This window comes from Canis lupus, chromosome 26 (assembly GCF_003254725.2).
Source record: "Canis lupus dingo isolate Sandy chromosome 26, ASM325472v2, whole genome shotgun sequence".
In the NCBI taxonomy this organism is placed as follows: Eukaryota; Metazoa; Chordata; class Mammalia; order Carnivora; family Canidae; genus Canis; species Canis lupus.
Window position 1 is genome coordinate 1148079 of NC_064268.1, and position 20215 is coordinate 1168293.

The 20215-nt window shown below is 61.6% G+C and overlaps 2 protein-coding genes across 4 annotated transcripts in view; one reads left to right on the top strand and one right to left on the bottom strand.

Annotated features, from left to right (window-relative positions):
- Nucleotides 1-20215, top strand: part of LOC112676390 (uncharacterized) — a 535411-nt gene that overhangs the window by 362938 nt on the left and 152258 nt on the right. The gene's annotated exons all lie outside the window — the stretch shown is intronic.
- Nucleotides 610-19339, bottom strand: MMP17 (matrix metallopeptidase 17). 2 transcript variants are annotated; one of them, XM_025473544.3, is made up of 10 exons: nt 19175-19339; nt 10475-10607; nt 9557-9686; nt 8898-9181; nt 8157-8333; nt 7188-7287; nt 6567-6649; nt 6311-6463; nt 2212-2469; nt 610-1604 (listed from the first exon to the last, which is right to left on the bottom strand). In XM_025473544.3, exons 1-10 carry the CDS (start codon nt 19322-19324, stop codon nt 1279-1281), a joined length of 1794 nt encoding a protein of 597 aa, XP_025329329.1. In that variant the 5' UTR covers nt 19325-19339; the 3' UTR covers nt 610-1278. The 2 variants fall into 2 exon arrangements, with proteins under 2 accessions (XP_025329329.1, XP_048958156.1); XM_049102199.1 differs by lacking the exons at nt 610-1604; nt 2212-2469 and adding an exon at nt 3933-4423.

Sequence of the window (20215 nt, forward strand, 5' to 3'; positions counted from 1 at the left end):
AGGGCCTCTGGGAATCTCTGGAATCAGAGGAACCACCACCCCCTCAACCCCTGGGGCTGGGGCAGGACCTCACATCTAGAGCCATAGTGGGCTTCCATCAGGAAGGGTGGAGCATCTGGGGGCAGCCACCGGCATCTCTCCTGCATGAGGGGTGCAGTTGCTCCTCTCTGCTTCTCCAGGTGGGAGGGCAGTCCCTAGACTGGCTGTCCAGCTGCCTCCTGTACTTCCTGTTGGGTGGTTCCCTGATTTTGGCAGCTGGTGTCCCAGTTGCTTCACTGAGAATGGGCACCAGCCACGGGAGAAGCGTGTGCACGCAGGGAGGGACCATCAGTGAGCACGGGGCAAATGTGTCAGAGCACCTGGCCCCTACCTGCAGGAAGCAGTCTTGTTTCCCAGGGTGGGCCTCAGCTCCCCCACCTAGGAAACTGGAAACGGGTGTAAGGACAGGAGGACAGGGAGGGTCAGGAGGTGCTGGACAGGAACGTGTCAGAGACCAGGGGAGGGAGTGAGCCCCACACAGGCCTTCCAAAGTAGAGAAGGGCCTGGGGCCAGTTGGCACGCCTCCCCCCAGGGCCACCTGCAGTGCATCAGTGAGCCCAGGCAGAGCCGTTAGGAAGCAGGGAGAGGTCATGTTTGTCTGAAACACATCATGGGGGGGCCGACCTTGGCCCCAGCTTGGGGGACTCTGCGAGTCAGAGGCTGCTCTGAGCAAGGCAACCACAGGCCCATAGGTAGGGGTGGGGCATAGGCCCCTGGGATGGGCGGAAGCACCAGGGGCAGCAGTGTGGGTATGAGATGGGCTTGATGGTGCCGCTGGTGGGCTCGGTGCAGGCTGTCATTCCCAGGGCCGCGAGGCTGTGGGCAGTGTGGCCCACCGGACGCCCTCCCAGCCCTGCCTTGCTGGCTCAGCAGTTGAGTTCTGCGTGATCCAGCTGCTCACAGGCGGGAAGGACAGCTCCTGTCCCCAGCTGGGCCTTGAAGTCTTCCCAGCTCACAGCTGGCAGTCAGGCCACCTCGGTACCAGAAAAGACAAGACAGGTGGCTGCTCCTCTGTGGCTGAACAGCTAGATGGCAGCGTCCTCTGCTGGCCTCTCTCCAGCCTGCGGGGGGCACGACCAGGCAGTCTGCTCAGAGATGGCAGTGTGTCCTCTGCAAGGCTGGGTGTGTTGCTGCAGGAACCCTGGGTCTCGCACTGGAGTGGCGACGGCACTGGAGGGGCAGGAACACTTGTTCTTGTCCTGTGAGGCCCCAGCTGTGGGCCTCACATGCCAGCGGCTGTCAGAGCACCAGGGCCCAGGCCACTGTCCACAGGGTGCTCGTGGGCAGTAGCAGTGTGGCTGCCAGCAGCGGGCCTGAGGCCTTTGGGGGAGGAGAGGCAGGGGAAGTGCAGGAGCAGACCTCGAAACTGTCCTCTGGGCGGCTCTGGCTGTGCTGTCCCGGCCGGGCGTGGGCCCCAGCTTCTCCGCCTGCACCCTCTGGGTCTGCCTGCAGGTCTCTGCAGACCAGCCAGTCCCGCGCTGTGGACTGTGGGTACCCGGGCGCCACCTCCAGCTCGCTGTCCAGCACTTTCCAGTACTCCTTGCCGCGGAAGAAGTAAGCAGCACCTGGGAGAGAAGAGGGCATGAGCTGCGGGCAGGCTGGCTAGCAGGAGCATGAGGGAGCAGTGTGGGCCAGCAGGGAAGCAGAACAGCTTATACCAAAGTCAGTCTGTCTCAGCCCCAGGGAGCCATCCGTGGGCACCCGGGGCCTCCCAGTCCTGGGCAAGCTTGGGGGGCTGCCAGGAGGCTGGAGGTTGGATGAGATGACCTCTCGGTTTCTCTATTACAGGATATTTACTGAGGGGCTACTATGTGCCAGGCTGTTTTAAGAGTTGGGGACGGAGCTTTGAAAACAGAAAAGAAACATGTGGCCCCCATCAGCTGCCCTGGGGGAGGGAGGCGTATTCTTCCCTCTTCCAGGTGGAGCTGCACCATTTGGGCCTGAAGCAGGTGAGGGACGGGCCATGCAGATGTCTGGCTGTGTCTGAGGGATGCAGGGCAGGTGCAAAGGCCCCGGGCACATGAGGCAGCAGGAGGCCACACACAGTGGTGACCCCGGCATGTCAGTGGCAGGGAGGGGCACAGATGTGTACAGCGGCTCCTGGGTCCTCCCAATCAGTCTGCTTTGACCCCCATTCCACAGGTGGGGAGACTCAGGTGGTGTGGGGCTCACCGTCGGACCAGCACATGGCGTCATCGAGCGTGCTGGGGATGCCCCTCCACGGGGGGCTGCGGGCGGGGTGGCCGGGGTCCATGCGCCGTGTGTGCTCATCAAAGCGCCAGTACAGCTGGTCCTTAAAGAAATAAGTCTTGTCATTGTGGGACCAGGAGAAGGCCGCGTCGACGCCGCCTGGCGGGAGGCCGAAGTCTGAAACGGGCCGCGGGTATCCTTCCTCTACGTTATTGTCCTTAAATACCCAGTATCTGTCTCCTGGGGGTGAGAGAGAGCGCCGTGGGCCAGAGCTCAGCCCACCCTGCAGGGCAGAGGCTCCAGCCATTCCTCTCCATCAGCCACCCAGTGCCGTCACCCCAGCCCCGCGGAACCCCGGGGCCTCACGTGTATTTACTGAGCACCTGCTCTGGGCCTGGCATGGGGTCAGCCCTCAGCCAGCAGCCTGAGAACCCATGTTCCGATGAGGCACCTGCTCCACGGACAGGGAGTGGGTGCCAGGCCCCCGGGAGGCCGCTGTGCTGCTCTGCCTCACCCACTGCTGCCACAAGGCAGAGGCAGGGAAGGCACTCGCCAGGGCCTGAAGTGACAGGCACATCCACACCTTTGTCAGCTTTTACACAGAAGCAAATATTTAGAAATTACAAGAACATCAAACTCGTATGTAAGGTAAAAAAAAAAACAAAAAAAAACAATGGGGTAAGATAGTTTTCAGGTCTATCCTTGGCTGCGCCTGGCAAACATCACTACACTGATCTGCGACATAAGTTCCCGCACGTGGCATCACATCCTCTCCTGTGGTGGGACAAGGAGCAGCCGGTCTGACAGGGGACTGGGAGAGAGAGGGGAGGGGGGGGTGTGGAGAGGGAGAGAGGGGCAGTGGGGAGAAGGGGAGGGTAGAAGGGGGAGGAGAGGGAGAGGAAGGGGGAGGGAAAGGGGAGGAGGAGGGAGGGAGGGAGGGGGAGAGGAGGCAGAAAACCTTAAAGATCTTTTGCTGACTAAGGATTGAACAAACATTTCTCCAAGAAGACACTCAAATGGCCAACAGGCAACATGCATGATGCTCAATGTCCCTAATCAGAGAATCACAATGAGATATCATCTCACACCCACTAGAACGGCCACTATCAAAACCCCCGATGAGACCAAGTGTTGGCAAGGATACGGGGAGATCTCCATAGGCGGGGATGTAAAACGGGGTGGCTGCTGTGGAAAAGTCTGGATGGTCCTGAAAATACCAGACACACAGGATCCAGTGAACCCACTTGTGGGCAGACACACAGAAGACCCGAAGGCAGGTCTTAAAGGGTTACTAGCACCGCATTCACAGCAGCATCATTCACAACAGCCAAGTGGCAGGAGTGAGCAGGTGTCTGCCGGCAGGCGGTGCACAGGCAGGATGGGGTCCATCTATGTGAGAGGATTCAGTCTCTGGAGGGCAGGACGCTGGGATGCTGGTCACAACGTGGACGAATGTCGGGACGCGATGTCAAGGAGACTGAGCCATCACAGGACATGTGCGGCAGGTTTCCATGTCTATGAGGCCCCCAGCCCAATCCACAGAGAGTAGATGGTGGGTGCCACAGCCCGGGGGGTCGGTGTTGACTGGAGACAGTTTCCATTTGGAACAATGGACACATCTTGGAGGTAGACGGAGGTGGCAGCAGCACACAGTGCGAATGTGCTTTATGCCCCTGAACTACAGGCTGAGAAGTGATTAAGAGAGCAAATTTTTATGTTGTTTTTTTTTTAACCACAATTAAAAGTAAACATAATTGTTAGAAATCCTTTGCCAGAGACAGGAAAGGACTGGAATGCCCGAGTGGGTGGGAAGCAAGCGGCAGCACACCCGTACAGGGGACCCCCAAACAGCCAAGGGTGAGGAGGCTGGTGGTGCCCAGAACCCAAAGAGCAGGAGGTATTGAGCCTGTCCCGCGATGGTGAGAACCTGAGAAATCTGGCAGGTCCACTTGCCCAGGTGAGCACAGGGAACGGTGCCAGACAGCTCCTGCCCGGGGCAGGGCGGCTCGGGACACGTCCCTCCTCGGCATTGCTGCTGAATGTGCAAGAGCAGAAGTCGCTCGGGAGAAGCCGCTGGGGCACCTGCCCAAGGCGTGCTGGCCTGGATGCTGCCAACACGCCCAGGGAGGCCAGATGCTGGCAAAGGGTCCCGGCAGTGGCCACTGCCTCGGAGCCAGTTGAGGAAGACACAGGCCTGGAACCGTCCATGGGAAAGAAGGAAGCAAATGTAGCAAAGTGTGAACAAGGGGTGAAGCTGGGTGACAGGTTTTTGCAGTTTTCCTGGGAGTCAGAAATGACTCTTCAGGATAAAGGTTTGAGGAAGGAGGCAGCTCTTTATGCGTGACTTGGAACTGGCTCCTAGCTCTCTCGAGTGCAGGGGCGTACTGGCCCACCTGTGCACACCTTCTTTCCAAGATGCACTGCCTCATTGGGGGAGGCCGATGTCAAGCACACACGGCATGAGAGTCCAAACAAAATATCTGTCAGAATGTGTGCCATTCTTTTAGTTTTGCTTTTTTGAAGGTTGAAATAACAGGTGCCATGTATGGGGAGCCCCCGTGTGTCAGGTTCCTGATGCCCCAGGGACGGGGACCAGACCCACTGGCACCAGTGGTGATGACTGGTCACCTCGCTAGCTCACAGCGGACAGGTGCCTGACCCTGAGCAGGGGCTGGCAGGTGACATGAATGAACACAAGAAACACAAGGAATAATCTTGACCTCCTCAAAGAAACAGGGTCCACTGTGTTGGTTCAAAGAGCTGCTGTGGTGGGTTACACATGTGCCCCAGACTCACATCCACTTGGACCTTGGAGTCGGACTCATGTAGAAAGAGGATCTTTGCACATGAAATTGGTTAAGAAATCATGCTGCAGCAGGGTGGGCCCCACATCCGCTAGTGGGGTCCTTATTAGGACGAGGACACGCATATGTTGAAACACACAGAGGGAAGCAGCCCGGGGGGGGGGTGTCACAGGCTGGCTGGAGGCAGGGGGACAGTCTCCCTTGCTCAGAAGGAAGCAGCCCTGTGGCCCCTGGGTCTGGGGCCTCAGGTCTCTAGGCTGAGAGAGAATAAACCCCACTGTTTCATGCCAGCTTCTCTCCCCACCTGATGGGACATAGGCACGGGAAGGGCTGCCAGGCTCCAGCTCTGGGGACATGAGATGGGGTGGCCCAACCTGCTCCAGCAGCCCCTGGCGTGCAAACAGCACAGGCCCCAAGTACCATGCCCTCTGCAAATTCCATGCTGGAGCCATGGGGTCTTACAGTTTTCAAATGTTGAGAAAGAACCCAAATCTAGAAGACCCTGCCTTGCAGGGCCCACTCCCATGCCCACAGCCTCGGGCAGCAGGCCTGGGAGGCAGTGGTGGAGGAGGCACAGTGTGTGGCTCCTGGGGTCCCACCGTGAGAAGGGGTCAGCCTCTAGACCCCGCACAAGTCAGGGCAGGACAGTGGCTTCACTGGGGAGTTGAAGACTCAGTCACCCCAAAACACAGTGAGGGGAGGCTCACGGCCCCTGAAACCTGCAGGGCTCAGCGCCACTCTGTCTCCTGCTGCAGGCTCCGCATCCTGCCAGCTCCCCAAGAGCAGGAAGTGTCTCCTCTGGCCCAGTGCAGGAACAGTGCAGGGTGTGGAGGGTGGAATGATGCCCTGTGACCAACAGACCTGTCAAACCCAGCTCATGCCCTCCTTGAGGCTCTTGGCCCTCTGCATGCCTGACTGGCCTAGCACCTTTGCACGGGCAGTTCCCTCTGTCTGAAACACTGCTCCCTCAGCTCGCTCTGAAACCGACTCCCTCACTACACACAAGTGCGAGCCGTGGCTCCTATGGGAATGAGGGCAGGAATTTTTGCTCATGTTGCCCACTGTGTACCCACAATGCCTACCATGGTTCAAGGACACAGTAGGTGCTCAATAAATACACGCTGGTGGAGCACACAGTTGAGTGAGCTGCCCTGTGTTCTGGGCTTGGAGCAACCACAGACTGGACTCCAGTGCAGAGGCATGCTGAAGGGGGCCCAGGGTGTGTAGGCTGAGGCCCCATCAGCGATACAGGTGGAGTGCCCGGGGGGCCTGCCCACCTTTGAAGAAGACGATCTTGTGGTCACTGGTGCGCTCGTACACAGCGTCCACGCTGTCCAGCTGCAGCGGCAGGCCCCGCCAGAAGCGGTGCATCTGTGCCGGCTGCAGTGACACCAGGTGCCCATCCCGGGTCAGCCGCCAGAAGTACTTTCCTGGGGGAACAGAGAGGGGGTGCGGCTGCAGGGGGCCAGCCTGCGGCCCAGAGGGGGCTGCCCTTCCGGCCATTAGTGGCTCGCTGGACCGGGTGGGCATTACCTTTGAAAAAAAAGGCCTCGCCGCGGATCTGGGCCACCGCGTCGAAGTCGGTACTGCATCGGTGAGGCACATCCTTCCTGGGCCTGGGGGCAGAGAGAGATGGAAGCTGGGGGCAGAGACCCGGGGGGCTGGGAGGGACCCCCCCACAAGCCACTGTGAGGAGCTGTGCTTCACAAAACCCGGAAGGAGCCCCCACGTCCCTGCCTGCAAGTTCAGAGCTGCAGGGCCACGGACGCAGGTGAATTAGGAGTCCCTTCCTGTCAGTCAACCCTACTTCTATTACAGAACAAAAATCAAAAGCCCGAGTGCCTCTCCCACAGCCCAGGGTGGCCGAGGCAGTGTGGAGGGAGTGGAGCGTCAGGGAGCATCACACGGCGGTGTGTGGGACAAAGGACGAGGGGAATCCATAGCTTCACAGCCCGGGCCAGGGAAGCAGGTGCCCCTCCACAGCCTGGGTGGGGCGGGGGAGCTGGTGGCCCTCCGCGGCCTGGATGGGTGGGGGGTAAAGGAAGTCGGACTCAGGCTCAGCCCAGAGCCATGCCTTCCTCAGAAGAGCATGGAGGCTCTGAGCCACTGTGGGGGGGGGGGGGGGGCACGTGCAGACCAGGGCCCGTGGCTTACAGGGTGCTAGAACGGTTGTTGGGGGGCTCTGGCAGGAGCGGGGGCTCCTTGGGCTCTGGGGTGTCCGGCTGCGCCGTGGGGGACACAGACTCCCGCACACCTGTGGAGACAGAGGTAGGCTGCACTGGGCTTGTGGACGGGCCCCCCAGCCAATCCCCCCAGCCTCCCTAGGACCCCCAACGTGGAACTATGGCCACTGGGTGCCAGGGTGTCCACATGTCCTACAGCCAGAGCATTGCCGCACAGGGAGGAGACACAGGCCCCGATCCCTCCTTGACCTGCAGGCGTTAAATGAGGTTGCCCCCTTCCCCCAACCCCAAAAAACCAAACAGGCGTTCCAACCAAAACCTGTCTGTGACTGTGAACAGGACTCTTCACAGCAGCCAAAAGGTGGAATGCCCTCAGTGTCCACCAGATGGGCAGGCAGATAAAATTGCTCCCACAGAGAGGAAGGAAGAACAGCCATGGGACATGGGCAGGACATGGCAGCCTCAGAACAGGGCACTTGGTGACAAAAGCCAGACACAAAAGGCCATTTGGTGTGCAATCCCATTTGCGTGACAAGTCCAAAGAGGCACACCATGGAGACAAACAGAAAGGTGGATGATGGCTGCTGGGGGATGGGGTGGGGAAGAAGAATGTTCTGGAACCGGGTGAAAGTGGCAGATGGGCAGCACTGTGAGTATGGTAAATGCCACACCAGCGGTCATAGCCTGAGGCTATCTGGGGCCGCCTGGGATTGGAGGCTCTGGGGCAAGATCTGCTAAAAGGCCTGCGGGGCCAGCATCCAGGGATCCTGGGACAGACCACCTATTCACTCACCCCGCACATTATGGGGTAGCTAAGGTGAGCCATGCAGGGTCTAGACGCTGAGCGCTAAGGTGAACAAGACAGGAAAAGCCCTTTTCCCCCAGGATCTGTCCTTAACCTCAGGGTGACCTGTGCCTGACTTTGAGGGGAAAGACTCACCGTACAGCTGCCAGATGCGCACCCTGTCCTCATAGGGGAGCCTGTAGTGCAGTGGATCGCCCACTGGGCCCTGGTAGTAGGGCTGCATGATAGAGCTTGTGGCTGCCACGTGGCTCAGCCCAATGGCATGGCCGAACTCGTGCACGGCCACTGCGAACAGGTCCATGTCATGGGCATCTGGGAACACAGGGGGCCAATGGGTCAAGGGAGGGACCACAGCTGGTCAGGCACACAGGCTGGGGCACCCACAGGGAGGGAGGTATGATGGGTATGGGTATACTGCCCTGGTCACCTCGGAGGCCCTGGTCCTAGACAGACGGATTCTGTGTGGTCACTCAGGGCTGTCCACTTCCTGCCAAGGTCCCTGTGGGGTCTACGAGAGCTTCTTGGACCCTGGGGTCCCCCCATGGCAAAGTGCCTAGAGGCTCTGCGGGGTCACTGCTGGCTCCTCAGGCTGGAATGGGCTCCCCGGGCTGGAGTGTGGAGTGACCCCACACAGGCCCCCATCTCTGGCCCACATCCATGCTTTGGGCCCAGGGGCTGTGGCTTCGTGAGCAGTGAATGAGGGCGCGAGGGTGTGAAGGCCTGCAGAGGCCTCCCGGGAGCAGGTAAGGACGAGCCTGGCTCAGCCCTGCAGGGGGAACACCTGGAGCCATGGCAGCTCTCATCCCGGGCAAGGCCATGCGGTTCTTCATCCTGCGGGGCTGGAGGGGCCCTGTGACTCCGTAGCAGCCGACGCACCTGACGAGCGGAAGGCCCAGGACTCATCATCATCGAAGTGGGCATCCCCCGCAGTGTGGTGGTCGCCAGGGAAGAAGGCATGGGCCACCGTACCGCCTGGGCCATCGAAAGGGTAGGCGTCGTTGTGGTCAGCCTTGGAGAAGTCGATCTGGATATCCGCCGCACTGCCTGCCACCTCATGGAAGTTGAGGGGCGTGATGTCACTCCAGACTTTGAGGGCGTAGTGCATGAGTGCCCGCACCGTGTCCGGGCCCAGGGGTGAGTCCCGAGGGAATGTGCGGACCCTACGGAGTGGTGTCAGAGTCTGAGGTCTGCCCACCCGGCGCAGGCTGTGTCCCCGCCCCAGGCTGCCCTGTGCTCCTGGGCACATCCCTCCCCAGGGTCTCCCTCAAGGGCCTTATTGGGAAACGGGGTTTGGGGGATGCAGTTAAGGTTTGAGAGGAGGCCTCCTGAGTGGGGTAAGGTGTCCTCGGAGGACACAGTAGGGGACACAGAGGCGGCTATGTGAGGGTGGACGCAGGGACTGCAGCAGTGGATCAGAGGCTGCCAGTGGCACTCCAAGCACAGAGGCCGGAGGTGTACTCTGGCCTGAGAAGAAGCCAGACACATAATGCCAGCACCTGCAACTTCTGGCCTGCAGGTGCAGCCCGCCCACCCACCTCCAGGACAAGCTCCTCTTGTGCCACGTGGTGGGAGCTGGAGCCTGGCGCCTCCTTCGAGCTGGGGCCGCAGCCGGGAGGTCAGGGAGGGAACACCGAGGGGTCTTCATCAGCGCCAGGGTAGCCACATCTACAGGGGTGTGGGGGTGGTCAGGTCCCCTAGAGCTGGCACCAGGCTCTAGCCCTGTGCCCCATCCCCACCCCAGATCTGGTGGAGACCAGGCCCAGAGCTCCAGGCATGCCAGGCCTCACTGCTATGGGTATGGCCACCATCAGGACAAGGGTCATTCAAAGCATTTACTAACTACAGCAGGGCCTGGGCCAGAGTGGTCATGGGTGGGGCCCTGGCCACCGGGAGCAGCAGGGCCACAACCTGCAGCCAGCGCTGCCAATTCTTCCTGGAGTTCACAAGACACACAACTCTTCCAAGGCCTGGGGACAGACGTGCTTCATCAGCCCACAGGGAGGTCTCTACAAACCTGGGACTTGTTGCCAATGTGTAAAAGGTGGGGTGCTCACATAAACACCCCAGATTTCTGGTTTCCAGTGGAAAGCTGTAGGTTTTGGCGGCACAGATCTGCCACTTCCATGGGATAAGAATCAACCAGGACCTCCATGGGCACAAAGGCTTGAGACCCTGCTGTATGGTGTGGAGATGGATCTGGGCACAGCTGGCACCCCCCACCCCCCACTGTGCCCACTTCTGGGTTGGGGAGCATGCCGATGGGACCCTATGTGGCGGGAACCCTTGGGCCCCAGGGACACCAGGCCTATCCTTCACTCCATCCCCACGAACAAGCTGGATAGGGCAAAGGGCCCCAGAGGGCAGTCAGGGTGGGGGTGGGGGAGTTAGGGGATACCAGGTTTCCCTGGTCGTGGAGTGGGGAGCACCCATGTCCTGCCACCTGGAGGACTGACCCAGGATGCCGGTGGCCTCCAGACCTCCAAACCGCTGCATGGCAGCAATGGCCTTGGACAGTTCCTCCTGTGTCTGCAGCTGCCCAGTTGTGGAGTCTGCTGGGGGCAGGTAGCCGAATCTGCTCAGCCACTCCTGAAAGCAGAGAGCAGCGTGAGGCGTGCAGGTGGGGGGCTCGGCCCTACAAGAAGAGCTGCCTGCCCTTGAGGTGAGGGGCAGGCCTCTTCTGGCTCTGGTCACCACTAGCCCCAGTCCCCCAGTAGCCCACACGGCACCTTGTGCCCCCTTCTTTAAGCTACTTTATAGGCAGGTGCTGGAGAACCATTTTAATAAACCCGATGTCCCTTAGAAGGGGTAAGCTTAAGCAGTGTACAATCTGTACAAGTGCTCACAGCAGCCTGTCCTGCCTCACTTCTCCTGAGCCAGGAGCGAAAGTGAAATTTTAAAAAGGTTATTATTACATGTGACAAGTGCCAAATTCAGGCCCTGAGCTGCCCTGCCTGGGTGCCAATCCCACTTGGCACCTACTTGCTGTGCAACCAGGACAGCACAGTCCCTCCACCCCTCTGGGCCATGTCCTTGCCTGCGGGTACGAGGATAGCATGAGTTAGAATGTGGACAATGCTCCCTCCCATTGGCACCTGACACAGGTGCTCTAGAAGGCATGTGTGACGTTGTCAGGGGACGTCTGGGGTCCCCTGAGCCAACCAGGAAGGAGGACTGAAAGATGACCCTTCCCAAGCTCCTTTCCCCTGGGGGGGGGGGGGCCCGAGGACAGACGGCAGTGCTGACACCGTTCTTTGGGGACAGCCTTAGCTTTGTTTTCTCCAACCACGAAATGGTCAGTGCTCACGCCCACTCCCTGGGCTGTGTGACAGTCCCATGAAAGCCCCAGGCCATGTGGACAGTGGCTGGGCTCAGCAGTGAGGGAGGACCCGCAGGTGAGTGGGGGGCAAGGTTGCAGGAATTCCACGAGCCCCTTATCTCCCAGGCCTGGCTCCCAAAAAGGTAGCAACCTGCAGACCTATTTGTTTTTTAGTGGACATTTAAGAAACTCCTTGGTTTGTTTATGTCATCCACAGGGCCCCCAGAAGCTTCTGTGCTTGTAGCCCCTGTCATAGGACCCCTGCCCTGCGGGATCTGCCCCGACAGGGGGCACAGCAGGTGCTTGGTGGGAGGGGGTCTATCCTCCTGGAATTCTTAGGAGCTTCAATTGACCAGGAGGGGCCACCTTGATGATTTACATATAATTTGCATTCTCCTGCAGAGAACCAGCTAGATTCCTCCCTTTCTGGGGAAACAGAGTCTTTCCTGGGGTTTCTCTTCCTTTACCCCCCTCAAACCCTTACTGGCCCAGACCCCCCAGTCCTGCCTGGAGACCCCCCAGGGAGCGTGTGTAGAACTGGGGCCCTCTGAGGGTATTGAACAGGACTGCATAGCAGTGGAAGTGACTTGGTCCTCGATGCAATCCAGAGACCTTCCCAGGGAACACTCTGGTTAGCAGGGCCTGTGGAGTGATGCCCTATGCTCAGATGAGGTGGGCATCAGCTGGGACAGGCCCTTCTCAGGGTTAAGATCTTTGCCATCTGAGCACCTCTCATCTTTTGGGAGGACCCCCCTTTCACATCACTTGGAACACGATAAAGTGTAGGGACAGGAGAAACATCCCATGACCCTGGCTGGGCACTGCAGATACTCAAGTGAGTATTCTGTACAAAGCATGTATACTTGAGGCTACACACGTTTTTGGGAAAAGTTTTCTTGAAAGTTGTGATTTTGCGGTTTTCTTTCTGAATGTCAAAAACAGATTACAGCCCTGCCTCTCGGCACCTCAAGGCTGCCTCTTCTAGGGAGCCCTCTGGAATTTCCTCAGATGCACAGGATGCCAGACAAGGATGCCAGCCCCACCTTCTAGGGAAGGGTCTGTCCAAGCAGGTGCCTTCCCCCACCCAGGTCAGCTGCTTCAGGCAGGCTGGGGATGAGACTCGAGGGAGGACCCCTCCACCCTGCCAGGGCTGTCTGGTCTGCAGGTGGGGGTCGCAGCTGGGTGTCTGCACTGAGCAGCCCCACGCTCACCACTCACAGGGCTCTGTGGGGTTCACCAAGGAGCCCTGCCCCCTGAACCCAAGAGCACTCCAGGTGGTTTTGAAATGTTTGCCATCACTGAAAAGCAGGAGGTTTCACGCAGTCTGAGTGGCTGCCTGTGTGAACTTGCAGAGCAAGGGGCAGCTTGAATGCAGTTGTGGACGGGGACATGCACTACTGCCCCCAGGTCAGTGGCCACTCCTGGCTGCCTGGGCTCTCGGGACACAGCAGCTGGCAGCCCCCACCAGGTGCAAGACCCTGAGAAGAGGGCCGGACTTGAGCAGCTGGCCAGGGGGCCCCCACCCGCAGGCCTGGGCTGGGGGAACATATCTCCACACTTCCCACCTGCTCCCAGCATGGACTCGCCCGGACATCATCACAATGCTGTCCCTCTCAAGCCCGTGGCTCTCTCCTCCCCTGAGACCCTGCAGTCCTAGGGGGGTCCCAGGTTCATTCCTGGACAGTACAGACTGGGAGAGGAGAGCACCCCAGCAGCCAGCAGGGGAAATGCTAAGGAGGAGTCTGACACAGGACAAGCTCCCTGGCTGGGTTTGGGGGGCACTGGCATCCGCTGGCCCTTGGGTGGCCATGGGGAAGGGAATGGGCCCCTCCCCAGGCCTGCCTGGAACCAGATGGCCTGGTTCACGCTGGGAGGGCCTGTGGGCCCTGGAGGGGGGAGGGGATCCAGGGAGGGGGCGCTAAGAAGACAGTGCTCGCTGTTTGCAGCGAGCTCATCCCCATCTCCGGAGGACTCATGCACACTTCCTGATGGCCGGGCATCCTTGCTTCCAGGGCAGCCGAGGGGTCCAGGGGCTGCGGGCTGAAAGGCGGGAGGGGGTCCTCAGTTGAGGGTACAGTAGGGGCCAGATGTTGCTCCCCTGCCCTCCTGGAGGGCACCCACCTCCAAGAGCCTGCCCCAGGGGTATCCTTCCCTCGCCCCCTCCAGCCAGCACTGAGCCCTTGGGGCACATGCCAGGCCGGCCCCTCCCTGCACGCCCACCCCACCCGCCCTGCGCATCGCCACAGCGACTGCGTCTCCAGGGCAACCAGGCTGCAGCTGCGGAGGTGAACCTTCCAGAAGGCCATGGGGAGGGGTGGGAAGAGTGGGAAGGGAGGGAGGGGAGGGAGGGGAAAGGAGGAGAGGTGTAGGGGTGCCCCAGTCCTGCTGCCCCCACTGCCCCAGAAGAGGTGCTTTTCCTCTTCCCAGGGATCGCTGCGCTGCCGTTACCACAGACGGGGAAACTGAGGGCAAGCACTGCAGGACCCGGTGCAGCACATCTGGCCAGCCTTTCCAGGCTCGCCCACGAAGGCCCCAGGCCTCCCGGCTCCTATCTTTCCCTGTGCATTCATCCCGGTTCATACGGGTGTGTCCATTCACAGTACCAACAGGTGCAACTCCCCTCCCTTCCCCTGTGTTCTGGGGAAGGGCAGCCCCAGCCCCAGCAAGGGGGGCACAGGACCCAGCAGTGGGGTGCGGCCCCCATGGAGGGAGGGGGCTGGGCTGCAGCGTTGTATGCTTTCACCAAGCTGGCACACAAGAAGTGCTTACTGTGTGCAGGATCTGACGTCTTCTCCACGGCCCCACAGCATGGGCACTGTCGACCCCACTTACACGTGGCAAGCAACAGCCTAAAGCTTGTGGTGACCAGGAGACACACAATCCCTTGGGACTGGCCCTGGCCTGGTGTCTCCCGCTATGCTGGGGGCCACGGCCATGGGTGGTCCCTTCCTCTGCACGGTCCATCTCCCACTGGACTCCTCCAGCCTCATGAGGGGCAGGGGAGCAGGTGCTCCTCTGCACAGAGGAGGGAGTCCAGGCTCAGAGGTAGCAGTGGGGCCATGCTGGGTGCAGACGGTCACCCCAGCCACCACGATGTGGCTCAAGAGATGTGGCGCTGGCAGGCTTTAGAGGTGGCTTTAGAGCACCCCTCAGGACCTAAACACTACTAGTCAGTGTGGCACAGCCAGGCTAGTACCCACGCAGCACCAGCTCACTGCTTGCCCTGCATACCTTCATTTGGCACCCCTCTAGGGTCACGTGACCAGCACCTCCATTCACAGCTCAGGAAACTGAGGCTGCAGTTATGTGTACAGCCAGTGGTGGCTGCTAACGACCCTGAAGGGAAATGAGCTGGTGGATCCTCGGAGCAGGACCCCTGTGCCTGTGTTCCTCTGGGAGCTGGTGGTGGGCAACCATGGAGGGCTCCCTGCCCCCATGTCTTCCCCAGGGGCTGTTCCTAGGTCCCCCTTGGACAGCCTGTCATTCACTGTCCATCCACCCAACACACCCAGACTGAGTGCTCGCAGTGCTGGGCACCCTGGGGACAATGAGGACCTGGGCGAGCCCTTCTGCAGACAGGGCTCCGGGAAAGAACGTGGATAAGCAAGTGACCACACACCCAAGTGACCCCAGACCGTGAGCGCTTCACGCACAACAGCGAACAACTAGCCAACAACTAGCGAGTGCTCTTCCATTCACCAGCTTGCTTCATGCTCATGACACCCCCAGGGCAAAGCCTTGTGAGGCCGGGTGCACTGCCTACAGAATTCAACCCACACTTGGCAGTGGACACTAAGTACCTGCTAAGTTAATCTTAAGAGGCAGGCACTGTTATCTTCATCGTACAGATGGGGACAGAAAAGCACAGAGAGGTTAGGACATGTATCCGCAGTCACTTCACCAGCATGGAACAGGGCTGGGACCAGTGCCTGGGGTGTCTGGATTCAGAGCCCATTCCCGTAACCTCTGTGCTATGAGAGGACGTGAGTTTCAGCGTGCAGGGAATAAATAAGTGGTGGTCAGGGAAAATGTCCCTGGGGGTGATGGTAGACTGGCACCCGAAAGATGAGAAGCTGGTCAGGTGACAAGTCCTGCAAGAGGTCACAGAGGTGGGCAGGGCATGGCAGATGCTAAGGCCCTGGGGCAGGAAGCAGCCTGGGATGTTCCATAGAGAAAGGAGTTCCACAGAGTATAGGAGGGAGGTACGCAGAAGCCGGCAGCCAGTACGGACTGGGATCTGATTTCCTGCGAGTGGGGCAGCTGGGCCGTGCATCCTGCCAGACCACTCTGTCCCATCCCTCCAGAGAGCTAGACGGGCTATCAGCTTACATGGGACAGACGCATTACCCTCCGTGAGCGAAGCACAGACTCTACACCCAGAGCATCTCATGGAAACGCAGATCACCATCAAGAGGCAAAACTCAGAGCACACTTGAACCTCGGAAGGTGCTGCACTGAAGCCCCTGCCAAACCCTGAGCCCTCTCCAGCCTTCTCTGGGAGAAGTACCTTCCTGCCAGGTACTGTTGCGAGTGATTCAGAGGCCTCACCTGAACATCCCGACAGCCCTGTTATACAGACAGGAGACTGGGGCCCACAGGCAGGTGTATACACCACCCACCCCCCGCACCGGTGTCAAGGACCCACATGAGAGGGAAACACATCCCAGACCCACGGCTGGCTGGTGTAGCCAGTGCACACTCCGGGGCTCAGAGCACAGGGGGCCCCGGTGCAGGCCTCCCCCCACCACACTGGCTCTCACAACAAAAGCACTATAAACACTTCTCTCAGGGGGCTGGAGCCCCAAAGGCAGTGAGTGCTCCAGGGCAAGGACTCACAGTACACCAAGTGCCTCAGGGGTGGGGGCACATTTACAGTCAGCCTCCCATACAGACACTGGGAGGGGACCCCGGAGTCTTCCCTCGCCAAGGCTCAAGGCAAAAGCACGCACTCCCAGGTCCCCTTTCCCTGCTCTGCGTCCTGGAGGAGGGCTTGCGGTCTGGCCCCGGCCTGGATATCTGCAGCTTCCTGATGCCAGGGATACTCGAGGCCCCAGGCCTGGGCTGTGGCATCAGTCTCAAGGGCATGCAGGGTACACAGGCTCCCTTGGGTGCTGGCACAGAGAAGCAGGGACCCACGGGCCACCGGTTGAGACGAGGGGAGGATGGTGACTGTCACCCTGCCTGCCTCTGCCCCTGCCCCAGGAGGGAGACATAGCGCTTGAACCCACCATTGCCACTGTCTGGCCTCCTGCTGCCCATCCCTGGGGGCCCCCAGGCTGTGAGAGGGCCTGGCTTGTTCTTGGTCATCCTTGCATACCATCTCAGCCACACGCAAGTCACCTGTCTGGGTGTCAAAGATCAGAAGATCCACCAGCGTGTGGTGTAGTTTGGGGCCATGGGAACTTTGTTGCTGGAAGTAGAAGCCTGAGCAGAAGCTTGAGGGGCCAGGTGGGCAGGTCTACCAACACCAGCACGACCCATTCATGCCTGTCACCAGGCTTCCTGGCTCTAGGGCCCCAGGCCACACATGGTCACCTGCGGCTACAGAGTATCTGGCACCACTGCTGGTTTAGCAAAATATTAGCAGCCCGCCTTCCCCGTGCCCAGAGTTGGCTGGAGGATGTGACGTCCGGGCACAGAAGCGAGTGGGTGAGCACAAGCACCAGGCAGCCCCTGACATTCCCGTTTGGAACGTGCTCGGACAGACTTGGACATGAGAACAGCAGGGCAAGGAGCAGCGGGATGCAGGCTGTCACCCATGAAGACAAGAGGCCCAGGTCCCCACGTCCCTTTGAGTGGCCAGACAACCCTGGAAGGTTTCCAGAAAAGTGACAGGAGGAGAGAGAACGTGGAATCTCTCCTTCAGACCCTTCCTGATGGCCTGAATATCTTGCTAAGGGTGTTACCTACCCAGAAATAAAATTTAAAAAAGCTCAGGTCCAGAAGGACTCAAGGCACCAACACCAGGAGGGCACAGCCTACTCTTAGGTCCTGCAGGCGGCCTCAAAGTCCTTCACTGGCTGCGCACAGCAGGACTCAATCCAGGGCTTTGTCCCCGTGTTAAAGCTGGGCTGGGCTCAGGAGGCGCTGGGCTCACTCTGGCAGAAGCTGGCTCACGCTGACAAAGGGCCCCTTTTACTCTCTGGCAACCCCAGAGCTGAATATGCAGAGTCAGTGGGCCCCAGGCGGTGGACACGAGGGTGGGAAGGAGCACCCCCACCCCCTAAATCCTGCCTGTCTCCAAGACTTCCTGCACCTCCAGTCTGTGCTCTGAGGTGTTGTTCTGCAAAAGGCCACCAGAGACCGCCCTTTACCCACAAACGTGGGCAGGAGGCCGGGAGGCTTCAGCATGGAGGAGGTGGGGGGGGTGGTCCTGGCCTTCCCTGGCTCCAAGACCTCCTGGGTCAGGGGCAGGACCCTCTGTTTCCTCCCACTGGACCAGATGCCAAAGCCTAGCTGTCTCTGGGGTTCCAGGCTGACCAGCTGCCCCACCCCCACCCCCCAGTGCAAGCCACTGGGTTCAGCAGTGACCGCCCCCCCCCCAACCCTGCACACCCCAGGGGACTCTGGGGAGTCTAAGGAGGAAGAGAACGGGATGCCAGGCCTGAGCTGGGAGCACTGGATCCAACCTGCCAGCCCTGGGCATGTGGAGAGAAACCAGAACTGCACCAGGCCTGAGACTGGAACTTGGCAGAGCTGAGGGAGCAGGGCCTCTCTGAGCTGGAGAGGAAGCAGGGTTCTCTTGTCACCATCTGCCCAGACCCAGACACACGCTGCTCCTGATCATGTACCTCCGGAGGGGGAGGTCCAGGAAACCCCTGCTACAGGGGGCCCAGAGGGGGTGGCCTGAGGTGCCCCAATCTCAGGGGCCGTTTGGCTGGGAGGGAGCCCACCGTGGGGCCCGGCAGGAGTCTGGACACCCCAGCAGGGACCGTGGCTGCACCTCCCAGATGGCTTCCAGGCTGGGCCAGCTGGGCGGGGGAGGCCTAGCCTGTCTCTCTGCGGAACCTGTGGCCAAGCCCTGCCAACTCATCAGGGGCTGCGGCTGCCCCCGCCCCATCCCGGCGCCTCCGCTGCTCAACTCCACCTGCAGCTTGCAAGTGCCAATGGCCAGCACCCCTCGGGGCACCGCGGCTGGATGTGGGCCCCCCCACCCCCGCCGTTCTCAGCGGTCCCAGAAGAAACCGTCCCAACCCCACGGCCCCTTGCGCCCTCACCTGGCCTTTCCACCCGGGCGGGGGGGGGGGGGCTGGGGGCGAGACCCATAAAGTCTGATGTCATCCCTCGGGTCCAGAGGCGCGGGAAGAGGCCACTGCCGCCACCCCTAGGACAGCTAGTGTCACCGGAGGGGGCGCTGGGGAGGCGGCGGGGCTGCATCAGAGCCGGGATGGGAGGGGGACCCCACCGCGCTCAGACTCGGCCACGGGGAGGCAGAGCCAGGCTGGCCACCCTGGCGGCGGACGGGGCCGAGATTCATGCCCGCGGGGGGCTGGGGCCGCTTCTCCTGCCCCCCAACACCCTACGCCGGCACACTCGAGAGCCTCCGGCTTCCCGGGCGCCCACGCTCCGCAACCCAGACCGGTCCCTGGGCCGCCGCGCCCCTCCCCCGCCCCTCGCCCGCCCCTCCCCCTGGGGACGCACGCGGGGCGCACTGTCCCCAGAGGCCGGACCGCCGCCCACCGCCCAGGTCCCGGGGCCGTTCCAAGCCGCGGCGCGCCAGGCGCGGGGGAAGCACACGGTGCCCCTTCCCAGGCCTGGGCTCAGGGCTCCCGAGCTCCCGCCAGCGCAGCGGAGTCCTCCCCGCCCCCTGGACCCCGCGTGCCGGCCGCGCACTCACCACTCCCAGGCTGAGGTCCTCCGCGCGGGGTGCGGGCGCGCCCCAGCCCCCGCGGGTCGCCAGCGCCAGCAGCAGCCACGGCAGCGGCGGAAGCCGGGGCCGGGGCCAGGGGGGCGGCGGGCCGGGGCCGGGGGCGGCGCGGCGCCCCATCCCGCTCGCGGGGCCGTCGGCGAGCAGTGCAGGCCCCCGCGCTCTCACGCCCCTGCGTGCGGCTCCGCGCCCGGCTCCGCGCCCGGCTCCCCGCTCCAGCCCGGCTCCCCGCTCCGGCTCCCCGCTCCGGCTCCCCGCTCCGGCCCCGCGCCCCGCTCCGGCTCCCCGCTCCGGCCCCGCGCCCCGCGCCCACCCGCCGTGCGCCCCGCTCCGCCGCCGCGCGCCGCTCCCGGCCAGCCCGGCCCCCGCCTCCCATTCGCGGGGCGGGGCATATGCTAATGTATGCTAATGACGCCGGCCCGCTCGCCCCGCCCACCGCCTTAAAGGCCCCGCGTCCCGCGCGGGCGCCCGGACCCCGCCCGCACCCCACGCCTCGCGCGCGCGCCCTGGGGCCTGGGGAGACGGCCTGGGGGCGGCGGGAGGGTGCGCGGGCCGGCTGCCCCCCGGGCACTGACCCCGACCCTCCGCCCCGGTTCGCGGTCACGGCTGGGCACCCCAACGGCAGTCGCAGCGCGCCCGGCCGCCGCCTGGTGGAGCCCGCGAGCCGCGAAAGCAGGGTGGAGGCTGGGCGGGGGCGGGCCGCGGGCGGGATTCTGCGCGGGCGCACGGCTCGGGCCTGGGCGCCGGAGCAGGAGGTGCAGGCCGACGTCTGCGGGAGGTCGGTGGCGCGGGCCCCTGTCCAGCTGCCCCTCTATCAGCATCTCATGAGAGGGAACGACTGTTCTCACTTCTCAAACAAGGACACTGAGGCCCAGAGAAATGAAGTAACTTGCGGTTTGGGGGTGGGGGGCTGCGAGGTTCAGATGCAGATCCCCTGAGTTCTCATCCTGCTAGTGTGCAACTGCCCCCCAGCCTCGCCCCTACACCCGCTGCTCCTCGCGGCTGCTGCTG

Bases quoted from the DNA above. Each gene is read 5' to 3' on its own strand.
- MMP17 (XM_025473544.3), bottom strand. From the start codon at position 19,324: ATGGGGCGCCGCGCCGCCCCCGGCCCCGGCCCGCCGCCCCCCTGGCCC. The intron at 9,182-9,556 runs GTGGGTGGGCGG...ACCACTCCGTAG, and splicing joins AAGAGGAGCTTGTCCTGGAG to GGTCCGCACATTCCCTCGGG. The intron at 7,288-8,156 runs GTGAGTCTTTCC...CTGTCTCCACAG, and splicing joins GCGCATCTGGCAGCTGTACG to GTGTGCGGGAGTCTGTGTCC.